Source organism: Chaetura pelagica, unplaced genomic scaffold, assembly GCF_000747805.2.
Source record: "Chaetura pelagica isolate M959 unplaced genomic scaffold, ChaPel_1.0 scaffold412, whole genome shotgun sequence".
Lineage (NCBI taxonomy): Eukaryota > Metazoa > Chordata > Aves > Apodiformes > Apodidae > Chaetura > Chaetura pelagica.
The window spans coordinates 90,754-109,208 of record NW_009952690.1 but is presented as its reverse complement, the minus strand read 5'-3'; the positions used below and the strand labels follow the sequence as shown (position 1 = coordinate 109,208).

At 38.9% G+C, this 18,455-nt stretch overlaps 1 protein-coding gene across 1 annotated transcript in view; it reads right to left on the bottom strand.

The window, feature by feature from the left end:
- Window positions 1–14,339, bottom strand: part of SCML2 (sex comb on midleg-like 2 (Drosophila)) — a 55,602-nt gene extending 41,263 nt beyond the window's left edge. Inside the window, exons 1-2 of the mRNA XM_009993816.1 lie at window positions 14,232–14,339; window positions 2,478–2,548 (exon numbers count right to left, since the gene is read on the bottom strand). Of these exons, the coding sequence (XP_009992118.1) occupies window positions 2,478–2,548; window positions 14,232–14,253 (93 nt within the window). The 5' untranslated portion in view covers window positions 14,254–14,339. The remainder of the gene's footprint in view (window positions 1–2,477; window positions 2,549–14,231) is intronic.
- Window positions 14,340–18,455: the final 4,116 nt, after the last annotated feature.

Genomic DNA, 18,455 nt, shown 5'->3' with positions numbered 1-18,455 from the left:
AGCAGGAATGCTGGAGAAGGCAAAGTCAAAAAAACAAAGAGGCGAGCAATTCAGGGAACGCTGAGTGTAACATCTGCCAATGCTGCATTTAGACAGCAGGCTGTCTGAAAGGGTAGCGTGAGAATATTGAATTTAAAGGACAACTTAATTTCAGAATACTGCTTGTCAAGGTGTTATTTTCTACAACCATGAAAGACAACTGAAACTAAGGAGTTGGAGAGCTTATTTATGTGTAGAAAAGGTGAGCTTGTTTAAATACCAACAACTCAAGACATTCCACTAAAAAAAAGTAATTCCTCTATGGTAGCCCTTTCTTGTAGCAAAAAAATAAAACCAGCTCAGCAACAGCCTTGTTTTTGGCTCTGTTCAAACCACAAAGGACTGATTTTTATTTAAAATTTTGAACTGCTTGAAAATAAAATTTTCTAGGTGAGAGAAAGGGATGTGGAATAAACTGAAATTTTGAGTAGTAATTAAAAACAACTTAGAGCAACAGATAAAATACTTTATAAATTAAGATAAACACTTTAATCAATTTCCATTAGCTGACTATGCCTGTATCTTAATTTATGGTAGAAGCTTTAATTTACTGCTCCCCAGTTCATTTTTAATTACTACAAAATTTAAACTTGGTAGAATTCCCAGAGGCCACAAATTCTGGATATCATTTTCAAATTATGCTTCTCTCTGCCATTTGTTTTCTCACTGGCCACAGCAATGTATTCCTTTGCATTACAGAGAGTGATAATGACATGTACAATTCATCTGTAACCAAATAAAAGTCAAATTAGTCCTACACAAGACTCAAGCTCTTTGGTTTCTTAAATCTGCAAATATGTAGTGAGAGGAGCTAGCACTGCAGTAGTTAACACTCCATAACACTTCCCACTTAAAGGTCAATTCTCAAAAAACTGGAAAGTCTGCATATGTAAATTCATTTGAAATTTTCTGTGCACAGAAATTAAAGCTCTTTTTTCCAGCCCACACACTCCTTAAGCAATCCAGGTCAGTCAGATTTATCTATCTCAGTCAATGCATGTCACTTAAGCACCTTTATTTAAGGTGTTGCTCCGTTTTTCAGTTTGGACCTCTTAAGAATTAGTAGGGAAGGGGAAAATGCAGGAAAGGCATGAGGGAAGGCTTCTGAGAAGCTTTCTGCAGCAGGTACATCTCTTGGGAACATGGTGGTCTATAATTATTAACTTCTGAATGAGCAAGGGATATGCTACCAACCTCTGCCCCTACCTAAGGAGAATTTAGGGTCTCTTCCTTGAGCTGATATCCACTATGAGAAACATACACTGTAGAATTCATTTCAGAAGCTCCACGCAAATAGAGATGTGGACACTGCTATTCTCACCCATCTCCCATTGACCGCAGCATGAGAGTTTTTCTTCATTTTTTATTGTCATCTCTTCAAGATCCAGAACAAGGAAATGCTACCACCTAAATTTCTCTCTCCCTGTTCTCCATTCCTGCAACTACTTCAGATACACTGACTAATGCCTCCTCTCCTCCTCAGACTATTCTGTTCGTGTTGCTTTTTCCTTGGTTACCACTGGAGGCCAGTATAATTAAGGGTATCATCAGACTACCAACAAACCCTAGAAGATACATTTCTAAACATGCCCAATCCCCTGAACTAGACATGCATCACCTGTACCACCTTTTACATTTCTATCAACCTGAACTACGCCATTCCTTCAGCATCTATCTTCCTAACACAGTGAAGCCATAAAAGCAAAACTAATCCTGTTTAACCTTATGCAGCTAAGATACTCCTCATCTTGAGAAAATACTGGCCCCCAGCTCCCTCTACAGAGAAAGATGCCTGCAGAGGTCGACTCAGTCTCCAGAGGGATGAATAACTGGAGGTCTTTAGCTCACATAAGACGGTAGATTTAAATTGCATCTACAAATACATACCAAACGTGCAGAGGGGAATTAAACGAAAGAGACAAAATTCAACATATTTGCAAGATCCAAAAATGAATAATAAGTAAACTCTACTACACACATATACACACACACACATATATATCTTGTAGCTAGCCAGAATTGAAAGGACTCTTTCAGACGTGGGGCAGCAGAAAGGCTCCTCTTACAATCAGACAAATTTCAGTTCTCACTAAAACCATGGTACCTCTAAGATTACTTAGAATCTAAAATTTACCAAAAAACCCCATAACATATTTCTTAACTCTGATAAGACTGTTCTTATCAACTAGTCTTTTTTTAAGGGAAAACAAAATCCACAACTACAATTTTAATGAAACTCAAAGTTTGGCTTGAGGCAGAAACCAAAAATGTTAAAATTTCTGCAGCTAGCATCTGCCAAAACTGATAACTAGTGATAACAAGAGATCAAAAGAAGTCAAACAGGATGTCTGCAAGCACTCCAAACACAAAAGTTGCTCTAGGATCACCCTATAACATGCATACATACACGCACACTTGCAGGACAGTATCTGGCATACCTGTCTGAAACAATGTAGAGGGGCAGCTACTGATTCAGTCTCTTTCAGATAATCATCCCAATTAAACTGTTCTGGAAGAGATAAGATAAAAAAAGACCATACAGACAGTATTTAGAAGAGAAATTAAATTACAAGGAGGGGTGGGGAAAGAGAGGGACAGGAAAAAAACACACAACTATCTTGTGGAATTACATTTTTTTCCAAGAACAGAATCACTCTAAAATAGAAACTCCACCTTTGAAAAACACACAATACTCAAAGTAGCTTTAATAGTACCATTAATTCACAAGAGCACTCACACAATGGGTAAAAATCAATATAAACCTTCTCTGATTTTTTTGTTTGTTTGTTTGTCATTGACATGCAAAAATACAAGTCAGGGTATCTAGATTCAAGTTTCTGTATAACAACTTCCCAAGCACCCTTGCACAAACCACATTAGCCTTTTCTTTACCTTAGTACACCTAACAGCAGGACTGATACAACAACCTCCTAGGAGCACTGTGATTATACATGTTGAAAAACACAGACATGTTGATTCTGTTGAAGTGTATGCTGAGAATGCTATCCCTAGTCCACTACATAGCAAAAGGATTAACACAACCTTCCAACTGCATCTTTGTCTCTTTTAATCTGAGGTCTGATAAATGTTTCTCTTTGTAGGGTAAATATCACAGCAATGTTAAACAACAGAATCAGAGTGTTTTTTCCAGTGTTAAAATTGTCATTGTCTATGTGCATGTTAAAAGCTACAATGGCACAGGTAATGATTTTCTTCATAAATTATCTAGAGTGAGCTCTTCTGCCTGTTTCTCTTGTTTGGGCAGCTGGCATCGTTCCGGTGCTCCTGAGGAGTAAGTACATCACCAGGGAACCCCCGAGGGATGCTGCAATGATGCAGCGATGCCACCCAGGGGCTCTGCAGCACCCATTCACATGGCAAAGTCCCGGGCGATGACAGAGAGGTCGGGTTTATTAGTAATCCTTCAAAAAATGCCACTGGCCACAGTAAAAAACATCTCTGTGATTTTCAGGAGAGAGGAGAAGCTAAAAAACAATCAGAAAATGGCAGCAGCGTTTTCCAGCACTTGCACACTGCTCCTCTGAAGGATGCGTGGCAGCTCCAGTCCAGGGCCTGCATCCATTAGCACAGCATTTGGTTGAAAACACAAAAACACACAGTGCCTCAAAGCAGAAAAGAACAGCCCCTCTGGCCTGCTGAGATATTTTATATTTTTTTTGGTATAATGGACTCAGGATGGTGTGATTTGTCCTCGGCTCTGCAGAGGGCACATGGTTGTTCGCTACTTAAGAAAGCATTGAAATCCCAGAAGCTGCTAATTTGGTGGTCTGGGCTGTATGTAGGTTGGTGACAAAGACACTTCCATAAAACATCTTGAAAATCTACCTACTTTGGAATGAAAATTTTATTCACATGTTTATACAGTTACACTGATTCTGTATTACTCACAACAGGCAAGGTACATGAACGTATGTTAGATATTTGTATTTCAGGGAGACATATTCAGAAAATGACTTTTCAGAGCTTTCCCTAGAAGGCAGCCTCCAGATCCATTGCTCTTTCTATTGAAAGGCCATGAAGGCTGCAAAAATGAAATATGCTGAACTGCTAGGAAAGTCTCATCTTTTAAAATTTCTCCTTTGAGTCTAATAATGAAGTCCCCGCTTCAGACTGACTTCTGATTTTTTAAATAACTGCTGTCTTTCCATCAGAGTTTATCTTAGGAAACTTTGAAGTATCCAATTCAATAAAATTAAACCTGGCAACAAAGAAAATGTTAGCTATGTCACAGCTGTCTCAGATTTAACATGATATAAAAGCTGTAATTATGAATCAGAGCCTTGCCATGTTAAGGACCATAGAAAATGTAGATACTTCAGAGGTAACACCTTTTATCAGGAGAAACCCCAGTTAATTTCTTCTGAAATAAATTGTCCTCATATTTCAAAACTATTAGCAGCATTTCCCAAATTATCTCACTATAAGAGGACTGTAAATTTGGTGGGATGACTCAAAAACACAGAGGGAAACAAACAGGTTTTTTGGGTTTTTGTTTGTTTGCTTTTTTTTTTCTCCAGGGAACATTTACTAGGAAGACTCATAAGGTAACCCAAGCAGCCAGCAGCAGATAAAGCCAATAGGTAAACTATATTGTCTGGCTCTTTGCTTTACAGACTGGCTATGAAAACATTTTTCATCAGGCACAAATGACCTGGAGCTTAAATTAGAACCTCTCCACCTGTGAAGATACTCTATATTAAAGCAAAGCTGAGCTCTCAGAGATGGTGCTAATTATCATTTAATTACTGGAATAATAGAAATAGGAGATTAACATGTTCACAATGTGCAAGATGCATGTCTAGGAAATGACACAGGAAGAAAAAACACATCTAAACATATAGCTTCTTTGTATTCTCAGTGTGCAAAGGTATAGTAGTTGTTTTACATGCATTTCTAATTCTAAAGCTCCTGAACACATGAAGTTTCTGAGAAATAGAAATCCTTAAGAAAATAAGCTCACGCTAAACAATTTAACATTAATTTCTCTTCCCACTCAAACCTGAAGGCTGAATTGAACAGCTTAAGAAAAACTCATTATGCAACAAGCACAACTTTGCAAAGCAAAAACTAGAGAAAGGAATTTTTATGCCAAACAACAGATCAGCATATACTGGGAAAAGGGGGAAAAATCCACCAGGAGGTAACTAGTACCTTTTGTAAAAAAATTAAATAGCTTGTGACCAACAGAGGAATGAGACTCTAAAATAATGATCCAAGACAATCAGCATGGGCAAACAACCTGCCAAATTTTTAAATGGAGGAAATAAGTTTATGCCATAGTTGCCTGCAATAACACAGGTTTACAGGCAACTACCCACCTGTCAATGACCCCTGGTGTTCCCTCCAATGGTATATCAATACCTTATCACTCCTTGACCAAACTTGTCAATCACAAAGTAAATCAAGCTAAAAGGGACCCCAGGAGGTCTCTAGTTCAGGCCCCTGCTCTTCCAGGGTTTGATCACCCTCAGCATAGAGATTTCTTCTTCCACCAGACAGGACTTTTCCATGCTCCAACCACTGTTTGCTGCTTCTCATCCGTCCACTGCACCTCTGAGAGGGGCCTGGCTCTGTCTTCTCTACAGAAGTCTGTCACATCACTGAAGACTGCAAGATGATTTCCCAATCTCCCTCTTCTTCTGGTTGAAGAAATCAGTTTTCTTCAACTTCAGTAGAAAGCTTCAGTAGCAGCTTTCTGCTTACGCCTTGCACTTTAGCACCTCAGTTTTTTAGTGGACTGCCAACCAGCTTGCTCCAGGGTCGTCCTTGCGCTGGGGAGCTCAAAAATGAACACAGTACTCAGTTCCCAAAAAGGACGCAAATTCTCTCCCTCAGCTTGCTGCTTAGATTTTGGCTGGTATGCCTTGGCATGCAGTGTACGTCTTTCACCACAAGAGCACACTGCTGGCCCACACTCAGCTTAGTGTCTGCCTGGACTATAGGAATCTTCCTGCAAAACCGCTTTCCAGGCAGCCAGCTTCCCACCTGGGCTGTTGCTGGGCTCCTGTTGGGCACCTGTCGGCCCCTGTGGGTGTGGGACTGCCCCTGCTCCTGTCCGGTGTGGGACTGTCCATTTGCCTTTGAATCTGACATGGTTCCTGTCAACTCGTTTCTCTGGCATGCAGAGGTCAATATGAAGAGAAGCCCTGACTTCCAGCACACCAGCTACTCCTTCCAGTCAGATGTTGCCCACAGACTAGTTGTCCGTGTTCTGTTCAATTATCCCTGTCTACCACTCAAGGCATAAATCATCAACAGCTGAGAAATGCCACTAGCTACCAGTTGCCAGGTGAACCTTGTACTTCTGATCAAAAATACTTCCATCTGGCAGTTCAGCGAATTTTCCATCCACCTATCCAAACCACACCTCACCAGTTTGGCTGAAAGGACACTACAGAAACTGTACAGAAGGCCTTACTAAAGTTGAGAGGAACATTCATTGTTCTCCCCTTGCTTACAGAATCCCTTATCACAAAAGACCGTCCATCAGTCACCCATGGTTCATGCTGGGCAAATCCATCTCAACTGTTCCTAACCTCATCTTTGTCCTTTATTTGCTTGAAAATGGCTTCCAGGATGATTTTTCCCATAGTCTTCCTGAAGACTGAGGTCAGACAGGCCAGCCTGTAATTCCCCAGGTGCTCCCTTCTTGTAATTTTTGATACTGGGCATACTTTTCTCCTTTCCCAATCATCACGAATCTTTCCCAATCCCTATGACTTCTCCAAAATTGGATAAAAGCCTCACAGTGACATCAGTCAAGTACCTCAGCACCCACCTGCTTCCATGAATATGTGAATGCGTGGTTTGTCTTCTCTCTGTACATAATGCTTCAGTTTAAATTAAGTAAAAAATTATTTTTTTCAGTTTAAATTTCATAAAAACTACTATTTAAATGTCACTTGTATATAGGTAGAGCTTAAGGTTCTGGTTTATTCGAGCTAGTTTAATACAGTATCACCATAGCCTAAGGGCTGTTTAAGTAGACAGAGCACCTCATGTCTTCTCATCTCATCCCTAGGTTCCCTTGGCACACATCTGAGACTTTTGACACAGAGATGAGTCTTTTCTAGTATTCATCCCACCACCTCTCTTTGTCAAAGATGAGGCTTCTTTTTAATCTTGGTTTACACACTCTTGCAACATAGTAGTTTGAGTATTTAATACCTTTCTTTATACCTTGTACCTCCTTCCCTATGTTGTGATCATTCAATTAAGAATTTTTCTCCTCCTGTCTCCCTACTAATTTTAGACTATTTTTTTCACCTGTTTTTCTCATACCTTTCTATCTCCCCTCCTCTGCAATTTTTCATGTCACACATCCCCCTGAAAACTCTGGATGTTAGCCCAAAAGCATTGTAAGAAATCTTTCTTTATCCAGAACCAGAGGCTTGTTCTTCTTCCTTGCTACCAACAAGCAATGACACAAGATAAAATTATCATCTCGTTACAGAAAATCAGAGATCTTGCAAGATCTTGCCCTCTCCACGTTTGACAGAGCTGAGTCTAGATTTCATTAGTAAATTCACTGCTCAGACTCTAGATCAAAAAGGTATTTGTACTACAAATTTAATCACTGCACTATTTTTCTTTCAAAATATATTGAGATGTATAGCATAAAAAAGCAGAGCTTTTCACTACTTTAAATTACATTAACAGAATAAATCTATTCTGTGCTCAGACACTAGCACAGTCCCTAGTGGAAGGAAAAAGATGACAGAATAAGGCTTGCCTGCTTAGCACTGCTTTCCACAAAGCTTTTTCAACACCTTGCACCCTACTGCAGAAGGAAGCAGGGACGTTTTCCAGTGACTCATGAAATATGGTTATCTTAGCCACATATGAGAAGCACTTTGCTGGTGGAGAGGTGTCTTACAGGGCTCCATCTGTCATGTCAGACAACATATTTTAAAACACAGGCATGCTATCTGAGTGCAGTGTGACTGGAGCTCTTCTTACAGTACAGAGGAGGGAAAACATTACACAAACACACTTTCTCTCCTGTCTCCAAGTAACTGGGAAGAATAACAAAGACAACTGATCCCAATAAATGGAAGAACTGGCAACTCTAACAGCAGAAAGATATACTATGACTGGTGGTAACACAGTATATCAGATCTTGTATGCAAAGTCATCACCTCAGCTACCATGTGGGTATCAGCACATTCACTCAGTGACTATACTACTGGTAAGGAGCTCCCCTGCTGGTTCCCAAGAAAAGCTCTGAACCAGACCATCTATGAGGAATCAGAGGGCATGGAAATGTAAGCAGAGTGAAAGTAGCCCACTGTTATTCTATCAAGAATCACCTAAGGACTCATGAAGGGATTTTCTACTTTAGTCAACAGTGCTCATGACATTCCTTACTGTCCCAAATTCTAGCAACCAATATGAACACATGAAGCACATATAAGAAAGCTGCTGCCTCCTCACTGCACCTCGCAAAGGCTAAAGTGCCAGAAAACCCATGTGTACACTGCCCTTTGGCCACTGCTAAGCATAGTAGAGGCTGTCAACTAGATAGTAGAGGTTTGATAAGAAGCCAGATAATTTCTGGCAAGTGTGTAGTTTCCTCAGTTTATTATAAACACAAAAATTACTTCCAACCAGACTGAATTTTAAGTAAAATTAGAATCCCAGGCAATTTAATTCCATTAGCAATACTAAAAACTCAGGCTATTAAACAGAAAACTTCTTTAGCACCTGCAAACACAATAAAGAAACAAGATAACTGGGGAAGAAAAGGTATGAAACTGGGAAATACAATTATTAGAAGAACAGTCAAATCAGTAAATTAACAAGAAAAAATATTTTTACAGTGTCTTCAACTATGCATACAAAGAGCACTTGTCTTAGGTACTAAAACTATCAGGCTCAGGCCACGCAATTTCAGCCATCATTTTCTATACCAAAACATACTTTCCCAACAGAGTTAGACAAAAGCAAGGCTATGTTTTTAACTACCCATCAGTAATAACCAAAGAGATTGCAAAAAAGCTGCAGCAGATAGTACAATCCAAATACATTTTTTTCTTTTAAGGTACCTTAACTAACAACCTGACAGCTGCAATACCTACCACTTTTTAAAGACGGGTTGTTTGCCTCCTGATTCTTTCCATCTTTCTCTTTTTTAATATTCTTTGAATCTAAAAGACAAGATTCCATTACATAATAAATGTAATATTCATATCGCAATGATGTCCAACTTAACACAGAATGCTTTCAAACAATACAGAATGTCTCTTTCCAAAGATTAACTTTCTTTTCTTCACTTCAGTGCATAACCAAAAAGGTGTTTGTACTACAAATTTAGTCACTGCACTATTTTTCTTTCCAAATATATAGAAGTACAGCAAGAAAAAGCAGAGCTTTTGACTATTTTATATTACATTATCAGAATAAATCTAGTTGCAGAAAATGTAGTATTAGCTGCACAAAGAGCAACTCTACCCTAATTTTTAACAGCTTTATGCAACCTATATGCAATTTGAGATCCTCAAATCCTGTCTAGACCACAATGAGAAAAAAACAAAAACAAAAACCCAAACCAAAACAAAAACTCACCCTAAAAGCACATTTCCAAGTTAAAGATTCCATTTATATTCTTGAATAGTCAAATGCAAGCAGCTACCTCAGTGCACATTTTAGTTATAAAAAAAAACAAACCAAACTCAGACTAATCTACCTTCTTTACCATTCATCTCCACACATATACAGAAAGGAGTTTGCACCAAAAGATTGTGTTGGTGGCTGATTACTGTTTCCACTTGCACTTTAAGTCTTCAATAAGCTATTGATCGGCTTGCACTGGAAATAAAAACAGTCCTAACCTAAAATAAGATACATTTGCTGATCTGAAACACTTGAGATACGAGTTGTTCCGCAGCAAATATTAAGCCTTAGTAGTGTTTCTCTTCTATGTTTTCTACAAATAAGTCTTCTTTTTGATAAGCAAGTTTTGATAAGCAATGTGCGATGTTCGTCGCTTCTGCCCCACTTCATTATTTATCGAGAAATTGCCACGTACAGCAAGAGCTGACTCAAGACAATCTTCCATCATCAATCCCCAAATCCTCCACCAGCTGGTGAGGAAGGGATAAGCCATCTAGCTGCCTCTGCACAGGGTAGGTTGTGGTGCTTCTTCAGCCAAGGCATAGCACAGCTCAGAGACCACTCAGGGGCAGGCAAGCAGGGCACGACCAGCCAGTGCCATCCCACCATCACAGCCAGGAGCAACCAGGGAGCAACACTGGGAGCAGCCCCAGCCTGGCACCCTCCTGGGGCTGAGCGGAGGCCAGGCTGGCACATGGGCTCATGAGTGGGCCTGTCCCAAAGGGGCCTGTGGCTGGGCAAGGCCATGGGAAGCTCGGGACTGGCCCTGCTGCAGCATCGCTTGGGCAGGAGCTGGTGGCCCAGAAGGGCTGACTGTGGGTCCTGGGCTGTGGGCAGGGTAGGGCAGGTGAAGTTGGGCATGGCCATTAAAGTCTACTAGTGCACCCAGTGCCGAGACAACTTCCAAGAATAATCCTGAGTCCATAGTCCCAGAAAACGTACCTACAGCTACATACCTGCTCAAAACATACTGCAGAAGTTATCACCTGTTTCTCCTAAAGAAGATGTAAGGAGTACCCAAGACCCTTGGAAAAGGAAAGAAAATGCTACGTTTACTCCTTTACTTAGTCTTCTTTCTTTACTTACACAATCATTATTTTGGAAAAAGAACACTCTGAAACATTTTCTACATCACTCAAAACACTTGACAGGTTCCCAAAGGATTTCCTTATGGAAATCAGCTTCAAAGGGACCTGTGGAAGTGCTTCTGGATGGTGCTTCCGGAGCTCTGAACCTAGTACTTCCTCAGGAGTAGGGCTTCAACACACACAAGTGGACTCCCTATGTCCTGACAGCAGCTACCAGTGGAAACCCAAGAAGGGACAAAGGTACAACTAGTCCAGTAACAAAGACAAGACACAAGGATAATATTCACCTTCTCCCACCTACAGATGAGCGTATATTCCATTCGACCTCTTTGAGATTGAACTGAATCCAGCTAGTTTTCTGCTGGGCAGTGGCAATGACTAGCAGAGCCTTTTGTCATGTTCTACGAGCTCAGTTAGTCAGGCTTTCAAAAAAAAAAAAAAAAAGTCATGGGACTATCTCAGACATCAGGCTGGCAGCTTACAGAGTAGGTAACTTCCCAATCTGCTTATTTCTAAAGCGGAAATCCAGCAGAGTCCCACATAAGAGACTTATTGAAGACGAGAACTAATAACTGCTTCCTGTGAACACCCAAAGCTTGAAAGGACAAAGTCATGAAAAAGTATCTACCCCACAGTGCCAAACTTCAAACAAGATGACAGCCTTTAATGATAAGGGACATCAAGAACAGGTGAAAGAATGTGAAAAATCACAGCCTGGACACCAGATGAGTTCTGGCTGACAACCACCATGCAAATTCTTTATTTCCTGGACCAGTTACGTTTAGTGCCTATCTCAGAAGTTCACAGAAAATATGAATACTGAAACAGCACTCTCACTGACACATTTTTCTTATCATCAGCCATTAGAAAACTATGAGAACAGAGATTGAGACATTAATGAAAGGAAATAGATCCCTCAATAGCAGTTTAAACAACTATTTCACTTGAGGTGGAGGTATCTTTATTCCTAACAAACACAAAGCACTGTCGCTATCATTTGTTATTGATGTAATGAAATCTTTTCTTTAAAACACCCAAGTAAAACTCGCCCAGCACATGCAGAACCACTAAAAAAATATATATAAAAAAAAATCTGAATAAAACAAATATTGCTTTCAAAGGCTCCTCTTGCTTTTATGCATTTTCCATTTTTATGCGCTTTCCATTTAGAAGCTGGAGTGGTAGAAGAGGAAAAGCTACTAGCAGTAAGAATTCGTATTACTTGAATTCATGACCTCTCTTCCTCTCTGCATAAAGTCCATTTTTAAAGAGACAAGTTTGATTTTACTTTCCATTGTATAACACAATGTTTTAGCTTCTTTCGTCAAAACACAAACAAAAAATAAAATCTGCAGCTTAAAAATGCTGCTACTGTGGACTTAATCACATGCTACTCATACTCAGCTCTTTAAAAAAAACAATGAATGGGATATCATTTTCAATCAAAGTGTTAAAAACATAGTAACACATTAAGTATATAGAGAGCTGATAAATTCACTATGTAAATATATATACATATTTAGCCTGTAATACATGTAGGCTAAACACTTTCAAAAAATTGTTTTCTTCTAGGCAGCAAGATTAGAACACAGCATACACTAAAATTATGAAACTTGCATATTCTATTGTTCACCAACTAACAGTTTTTCTATATCACACTTCATAAGCTAAAGCAGTAGATTCAAAACAAGATTAGAGTAGATTATTTTAACATAGCGTCTTCCATGTGTTTACATTTCTCCCACAACATTTGTAATCACAGAATTGTACTGCTGATAAGATTACTCAACAGAACACAGGCAAGAGCAACCACATCTATCATGCAAGAAATTAGAGACAAGGAAAAAAACAGATAAAGTTATCTTGTCTGGCCTATGAATGTGGCCAAAAAATGTTACAATCAGAAAATGCACCTTTAGAGTATAAGGTCTGGTAAAGAAAATCCTGGTGATCAGTGAATAGTTTATCTTATAAAATATCAAGTTGAATTCCAGCTTCTTGTCCAAGATGGTTTAAAAATCCACAAAATTTCTTTCTGGGAAGAGTTAAAACTTTCAACAAACGAGATGACTGCTTTGTCTGCAATGCTGGGTAAGCATTACCTCTGTCAACAGTATTAGTTTTCAGCACAGAATAGTGTGCTACAGGAGGAAGCATAATTTATCATCTTCTAAGACTTGTTCTTTCTTTGCTGTCCAATGTGAGGAAAAAGCAATTTGCAGCCATGCTTTTGAGATTTCTGCAGCTATTTCTTAACCACCTTAAGCTCTTATTCAAAACATAGCAGGAAACCACTCTTCTCAAAGAAATTTCTTGTTTCTTCCTGATGGACATGAAACGTGTTTGGGTAACAAAAGGATTTGCTCTTTCCATGCCATGCAGTTACTTGCCTTCAGATGAAGTTTACTAAGACAAGCCCAAGACTAACCATTGCTCAGGAAGGGGCCTTCTTCAGTTCCTACCACAAAGGGTTGTGTGTGATCACCTTTCAGCTACCCTTCACCAAGCCTCAGTTGGGGATAGCAAGGCAGAGTGAATATGAAATATCTCCTTTCACTTCTTTTTGTGCTTCCCTGGAGGGATTCTTATCTTATCTGCCCAGAACAGTTTCTCTTTAGTATGTTTAGGGAACAGCCATGCAGAAAACCTACAAGAGAAGGCGATAGACTTCCTCTATAAACTCTTGGTGCAACAATTAAACGGATGACTCCTGCCATTACAGCAAACCTATTCTAGCAAAAGACAATGATTTACCAAGGGAGCACACAAGCCCATAAAGCAGCCTGGGCTGACGGTGGAAAGCTCAAGAAAAGTACAAAAGTGTTAGGAGCCTTTTATGGGGGGGGACCACCCATTTGAAAAGCAGCAGCAACCTGGTTTCAGACAGCGGGTATCTCTTCCCATTCGCTTTGTTTCACTGGCCCAAACACCCTTGCTTCTTAAGTCTCAGTCTTTATTTTAGTACTCAACTCACAATTAACTTCTGCAGATGTGACACAGCAGAAATCACACCTTCATAGTGCACTGTGCATTTATGGATTAACTTATTTAAAAATGCTTGTTCTATCTTCAGTTGACAGCTGCTAATGCCATTCATTGTGATAAAATTTGATTCCTTGTACTACTCAGTTATCAACCTGCTAAATCTCATGTAGCTACAGAATAAAACACTGCATTTTAAATAATATCACACCTAGACACATTCTTCAATTTTAGAGTAGGATAATGGCCTCAAGGCTGTCAAACGATAAATTTACTTTTGTTGAACTTTCAGAACTCCAGGATAAGCCAAATTTTTCTTACTTACTCTAAAACTATGTGAAGTTTGAACTTACCTGTATTCAGTACGCATCATGAACTCTCTTCTTTAACAGTACAGTAATTGCCAAGTAATATCCCACCACCTCCAGAAAGTTAATCTAGCAGGTTCCCTATTTTCTTTCTTCTTGGACAAAAGCTACCAAGCCTTACCTTTAGCTGTTGTTCTCCCCATGGTAACACTTCTGTGATCTTCTCTCTCACAATAAAAAGGCTGAAGTTGAAAGACCAGTTAATTCTTCCTTTGAGCACAACAGTTTCCTGTGGAGTAGCAATACAACAAGTTAGGGGGGGAAGCTGCTGTTGGGGTTTGGGCTTTCTTTTTTTGGGAAGCAGGATTTTTTTTTTTTTATATTGGTGTATAATTATCTTGCTGGTTTTAAGCTACAAACATTTAACAAACTATGAGTAGAAAAACAGCGTGTAATAAACAGATCTATCAAAGTAGCAAGCATACTGAACCCAAATTTTTATTTCATTGTTTTAGACAGTTAATTGTATAATGATTTGCATTTGTGGATTTTTAAATACAAAGAAAGATCTAAAACATGCTTTATTCCTTTTTTCCCCAAATACTACTGAAAAAATAAAGAATAACTTTATATATAACCCACTTGTTCTGCCTGACTTGCAGAGCTAAACAATCGCCCATTTAAACACCTCTGGGTAAAAAACATTATCTTGCACCACTACAGTGGAAAGGAGAACAAAACGCTGATGTAAGAAATCTACACAAAGGCCTAAGTGCTCACTGATACTCCTGCCCAATAGTCCTTGTTACAGAGCACAGGGAACTTATTAGGGGAATGCTAATTGCAGATAAAAGCAGTGAGACATACTCCTGTATGATTTAGAAACTAGAAGGGCTAAATTACTTAAACCGTTGTAAAACAGCAAAAACAAACTTCTTTTCGTGTGGATGTTACTGTGATTTTCTACACCAGCATCTAGTTTTTCAAACTTTGAATGTGTTCAAGTTAAACTAATTTGAAATATTTTAGTCTCAAAGCAACAAAGCCAACAAGTTTATTATCCTTTTCCATTAACTGTTCAACTAATAATGCGTAAAAATACATGCAAATTTCTGAATTATCTTCTTTGATAATTTATTTTCAAGGAACTCCCATGAGGTTAAAGTGGGTATCATCAAAAGTTTGAGTTGTTTTGTGTTGGTTTTTTAATTTAAATATGTACATACTTTTTCCAATATTAATTTTGTCAAAGGTAACATTTTTAGAAGCTATACCTTTCCAGAGTTACATAAAAGAAATTACAATTAAAAAGCAAGTTATCTACTTGGAATTCATTGAATCTTATCCTCTCATGCTAAAAAAACATAATTTACACGTATATATCACATATAACAGGAGATGTGTTATACAACTGTTTTCCTGAAACTGTGACATTTCAGTAAAATTTCAAGTGACTTGCACAGTACTGATAGATTGCATGATGAAAACTTCACACAGTGCAAGTCCCATGGCTAAAACTAATTAAATATGGCTTTAAAAATGCCAGTGACTGAAGAAATCATTTTGTGTGTGTGTGCTGTGTGTGAACATGTTGGACAGTTATTACCAAAAAAATTCTCCAAAATGAAACTTAAAAGCAGTTATAAATAAAACCCACTACTAACATAAAATAAGCAGGTTTTGCTACACAATACCATTCATAGCACAAGTGATCATCAGGATTAAGAACAGAAATCCTTTTAAGCCATCAAATAAATGTGAAATACTTGATACTTTTCATAGACTCCCCCAAAAATTCAAAGCTTTTTCATTGCAAGTAATAAATCTTGAAAGGTGATGCAGAGTCAAAGTAACTGCTTTTACAGATTACTTTAAAACAGTGCATGGTTTTTATCTTTTTGTTCCAAGTACCAGATTGCACTTGGTGCAGTAATAAAGATTCCAACCCCGCAGTGATAGTCATCAAGTTTAGCACAACCGGAGCATCTGTCAGAACATAAAAAGGATTCCAGCTTTTCATTAGCTTGTGTTGTACGAGATAGGCTATTTTACAGCATGCCCACCTGCCTGTTAAAAATATAAGGCAACTAAAAGTTCTGAAGGCACTGTCTGAAATGGGGCAAACACAACGGTACAAATACAATCTATTAGGATTTTGAAGGGGAGATATTTAAAACCCAGTTACACCTACAGTATTCCATTTAACAGCCACTACAGAATAAGCTTGTAGGTAGTGCTGCTTGTCACAGAAAACATTGAAGAGTGGTATTTCTGAGCCCTTAACAACTATTACATTCTGCTGAATTATAGCAAATTGAGAACCAGTTACCTCCAAAACAGAGTGGGATTAGTCTGAAACACAGGGTAACTTCCTTTGCAGGGGCAGACCTAGAAACAACTTTCCATCGCCTCATGTAATTAAGCAGCAAACTGTAAGGCAGTTATGTACTTTGCTAACCAAGACAGACAAGAATCCTCTTACGTTGGACTCACCATCACCAGCCTGACTCAACCCACAGCACACCCGCCACAGAAGAGAACTGTAAGCAAATACAGGGCAGAAACCTCCAGGGACAGGTTGGCAAAACTATAGAGGAAAGTTAGAGCTCAAGGCATTCTTCCATGTGCACCTCAGCAAGCAAGCCAAGTAAGTGATACAGAAAGCTGGATTTAAGAAATTAATCTAATGGCTTCCAGAAATGAAAGGGGAAAATGAAACAAAATAAAATTAAGAATATACAAGCAAACAAAGAAATGCAATGGGAAGGCTGAAGTGTAATGGCATTAGGATGCACAAAGCAGCAGAAAGAAAATGGAAGGTACAAAACCCAACCTAAGCATAGGGATTTCAGTCACAGACAGAAAACGTCCAAAATCCACCAATTTAGGAACGGAAGTACAGAACCCATATCATACATCAAGGACACGCTGTTTGTTGTAAATTAAGGTAATTTAAAATAAAATAAATCCATAAACCTGGGATAACATTGGATTCATCATTAAAATTTTGACTGAAAGAGCTGTGGAGGATCTATCTCTACACTCTCAAACTGTATTATTCACATTATTCATCACTTACTTATTAATTAATCCTGTAAGCTGAATTTTATTCTTTCACTGACCAGGTTCCTTTACATCAAGTACTTTCCTAAAAATCAGATGGAAAGCATTCATCTGCCTTTTAATTCCTTACTGAAGTTTTTACCGCTAACCCCCAAATCACTTCTACTAGCCACCTCCCACTGTGCAATGCCTTTGTCAGAAAACAGTATATTAGTAGACAAGCCTAAGCCCTCTGCCTCTCTGTCTTGCTACTAGATAAAGCTAGGAGTCAGAAAACAGGAGGGGAAACATTTTTCCCCAACTAAATTTGTTCTTCTCATGTTGAAAGAATTACTCAAAGGACATGTATATCTGTTTTTTAAAAAAGCTACTACTCTACAGAAAATGTCAAAATCATTCTCTGTCTTGCCTGCTACACATCTCCATTATCCTTCTCACTGTAAGCCAGGCACTCAAGTAAGCTGAATGTCCTGAAAAAAATCCTGCACATTTTGGGCTTCACAATTCAAGTTTATCTTGACAGCATGCCCACTCCTAAAAATACACAGCACAAAATTACGGAGTTAAATATAACATTTAAAAGAAATCTAAGTAACCAGAAGATAGTTGGCTTAGTACTCACCAAAAAGATCAAGATTTTTGTGTCAATGATTCTGCATCTCAGGCTCAGAGATGAGAGCGATAGGAATTTTAGAGCCAGTTAGCTTTTAGATGCTACCACTGGTACAAACACAGCTACTCACACCTCATCAGTGCCTCATGGGACGAAAGGACAGTTGCCAATGGGCAACTTCTGCTGAGTAATGACTGAGGCTATACAGATACACAGTACAGAAGAAGAAGCTCATAAAGCATCCACTTGGAAGCATTGATTAAACTCTTTCTAATTTTAGCTTGAAATACTGGTAGACATTTTTTAGGCTCAATCTGAAAACGGAGCTGTACTTGCCCCGCTCTTTCTTTTCTCATTCTGGAAATACTTCCAGATCAAATTTCCATACACGAAGAGGGAAAAGAATTACACGTAGTTTGAACCAGTTACAGACAGAGAACAGGCACAATGTAAGCAAAGAAACATTTCCCTCCGACTCTTACAAGTCCTGCATCTGCTTTCACCACCAGCATTCACATGCTGGTAGGTTTAGCAACAGTAAGAGTTAGTTACAAATGCTGGCCAGTATCACCACACTCCCATCGCTGTTACTGCCCTTGCCTCCTTCTTCCCATCTGTTATAGTCAATTCTGCCAAGAGCCCGTCAAGAAAAGGACATGCACAGCCTCCTTCATGGACCAACACGCAGAGCAGCAGCCGTGGTTCTCACTCCAGCTTCCACGCGCAGGT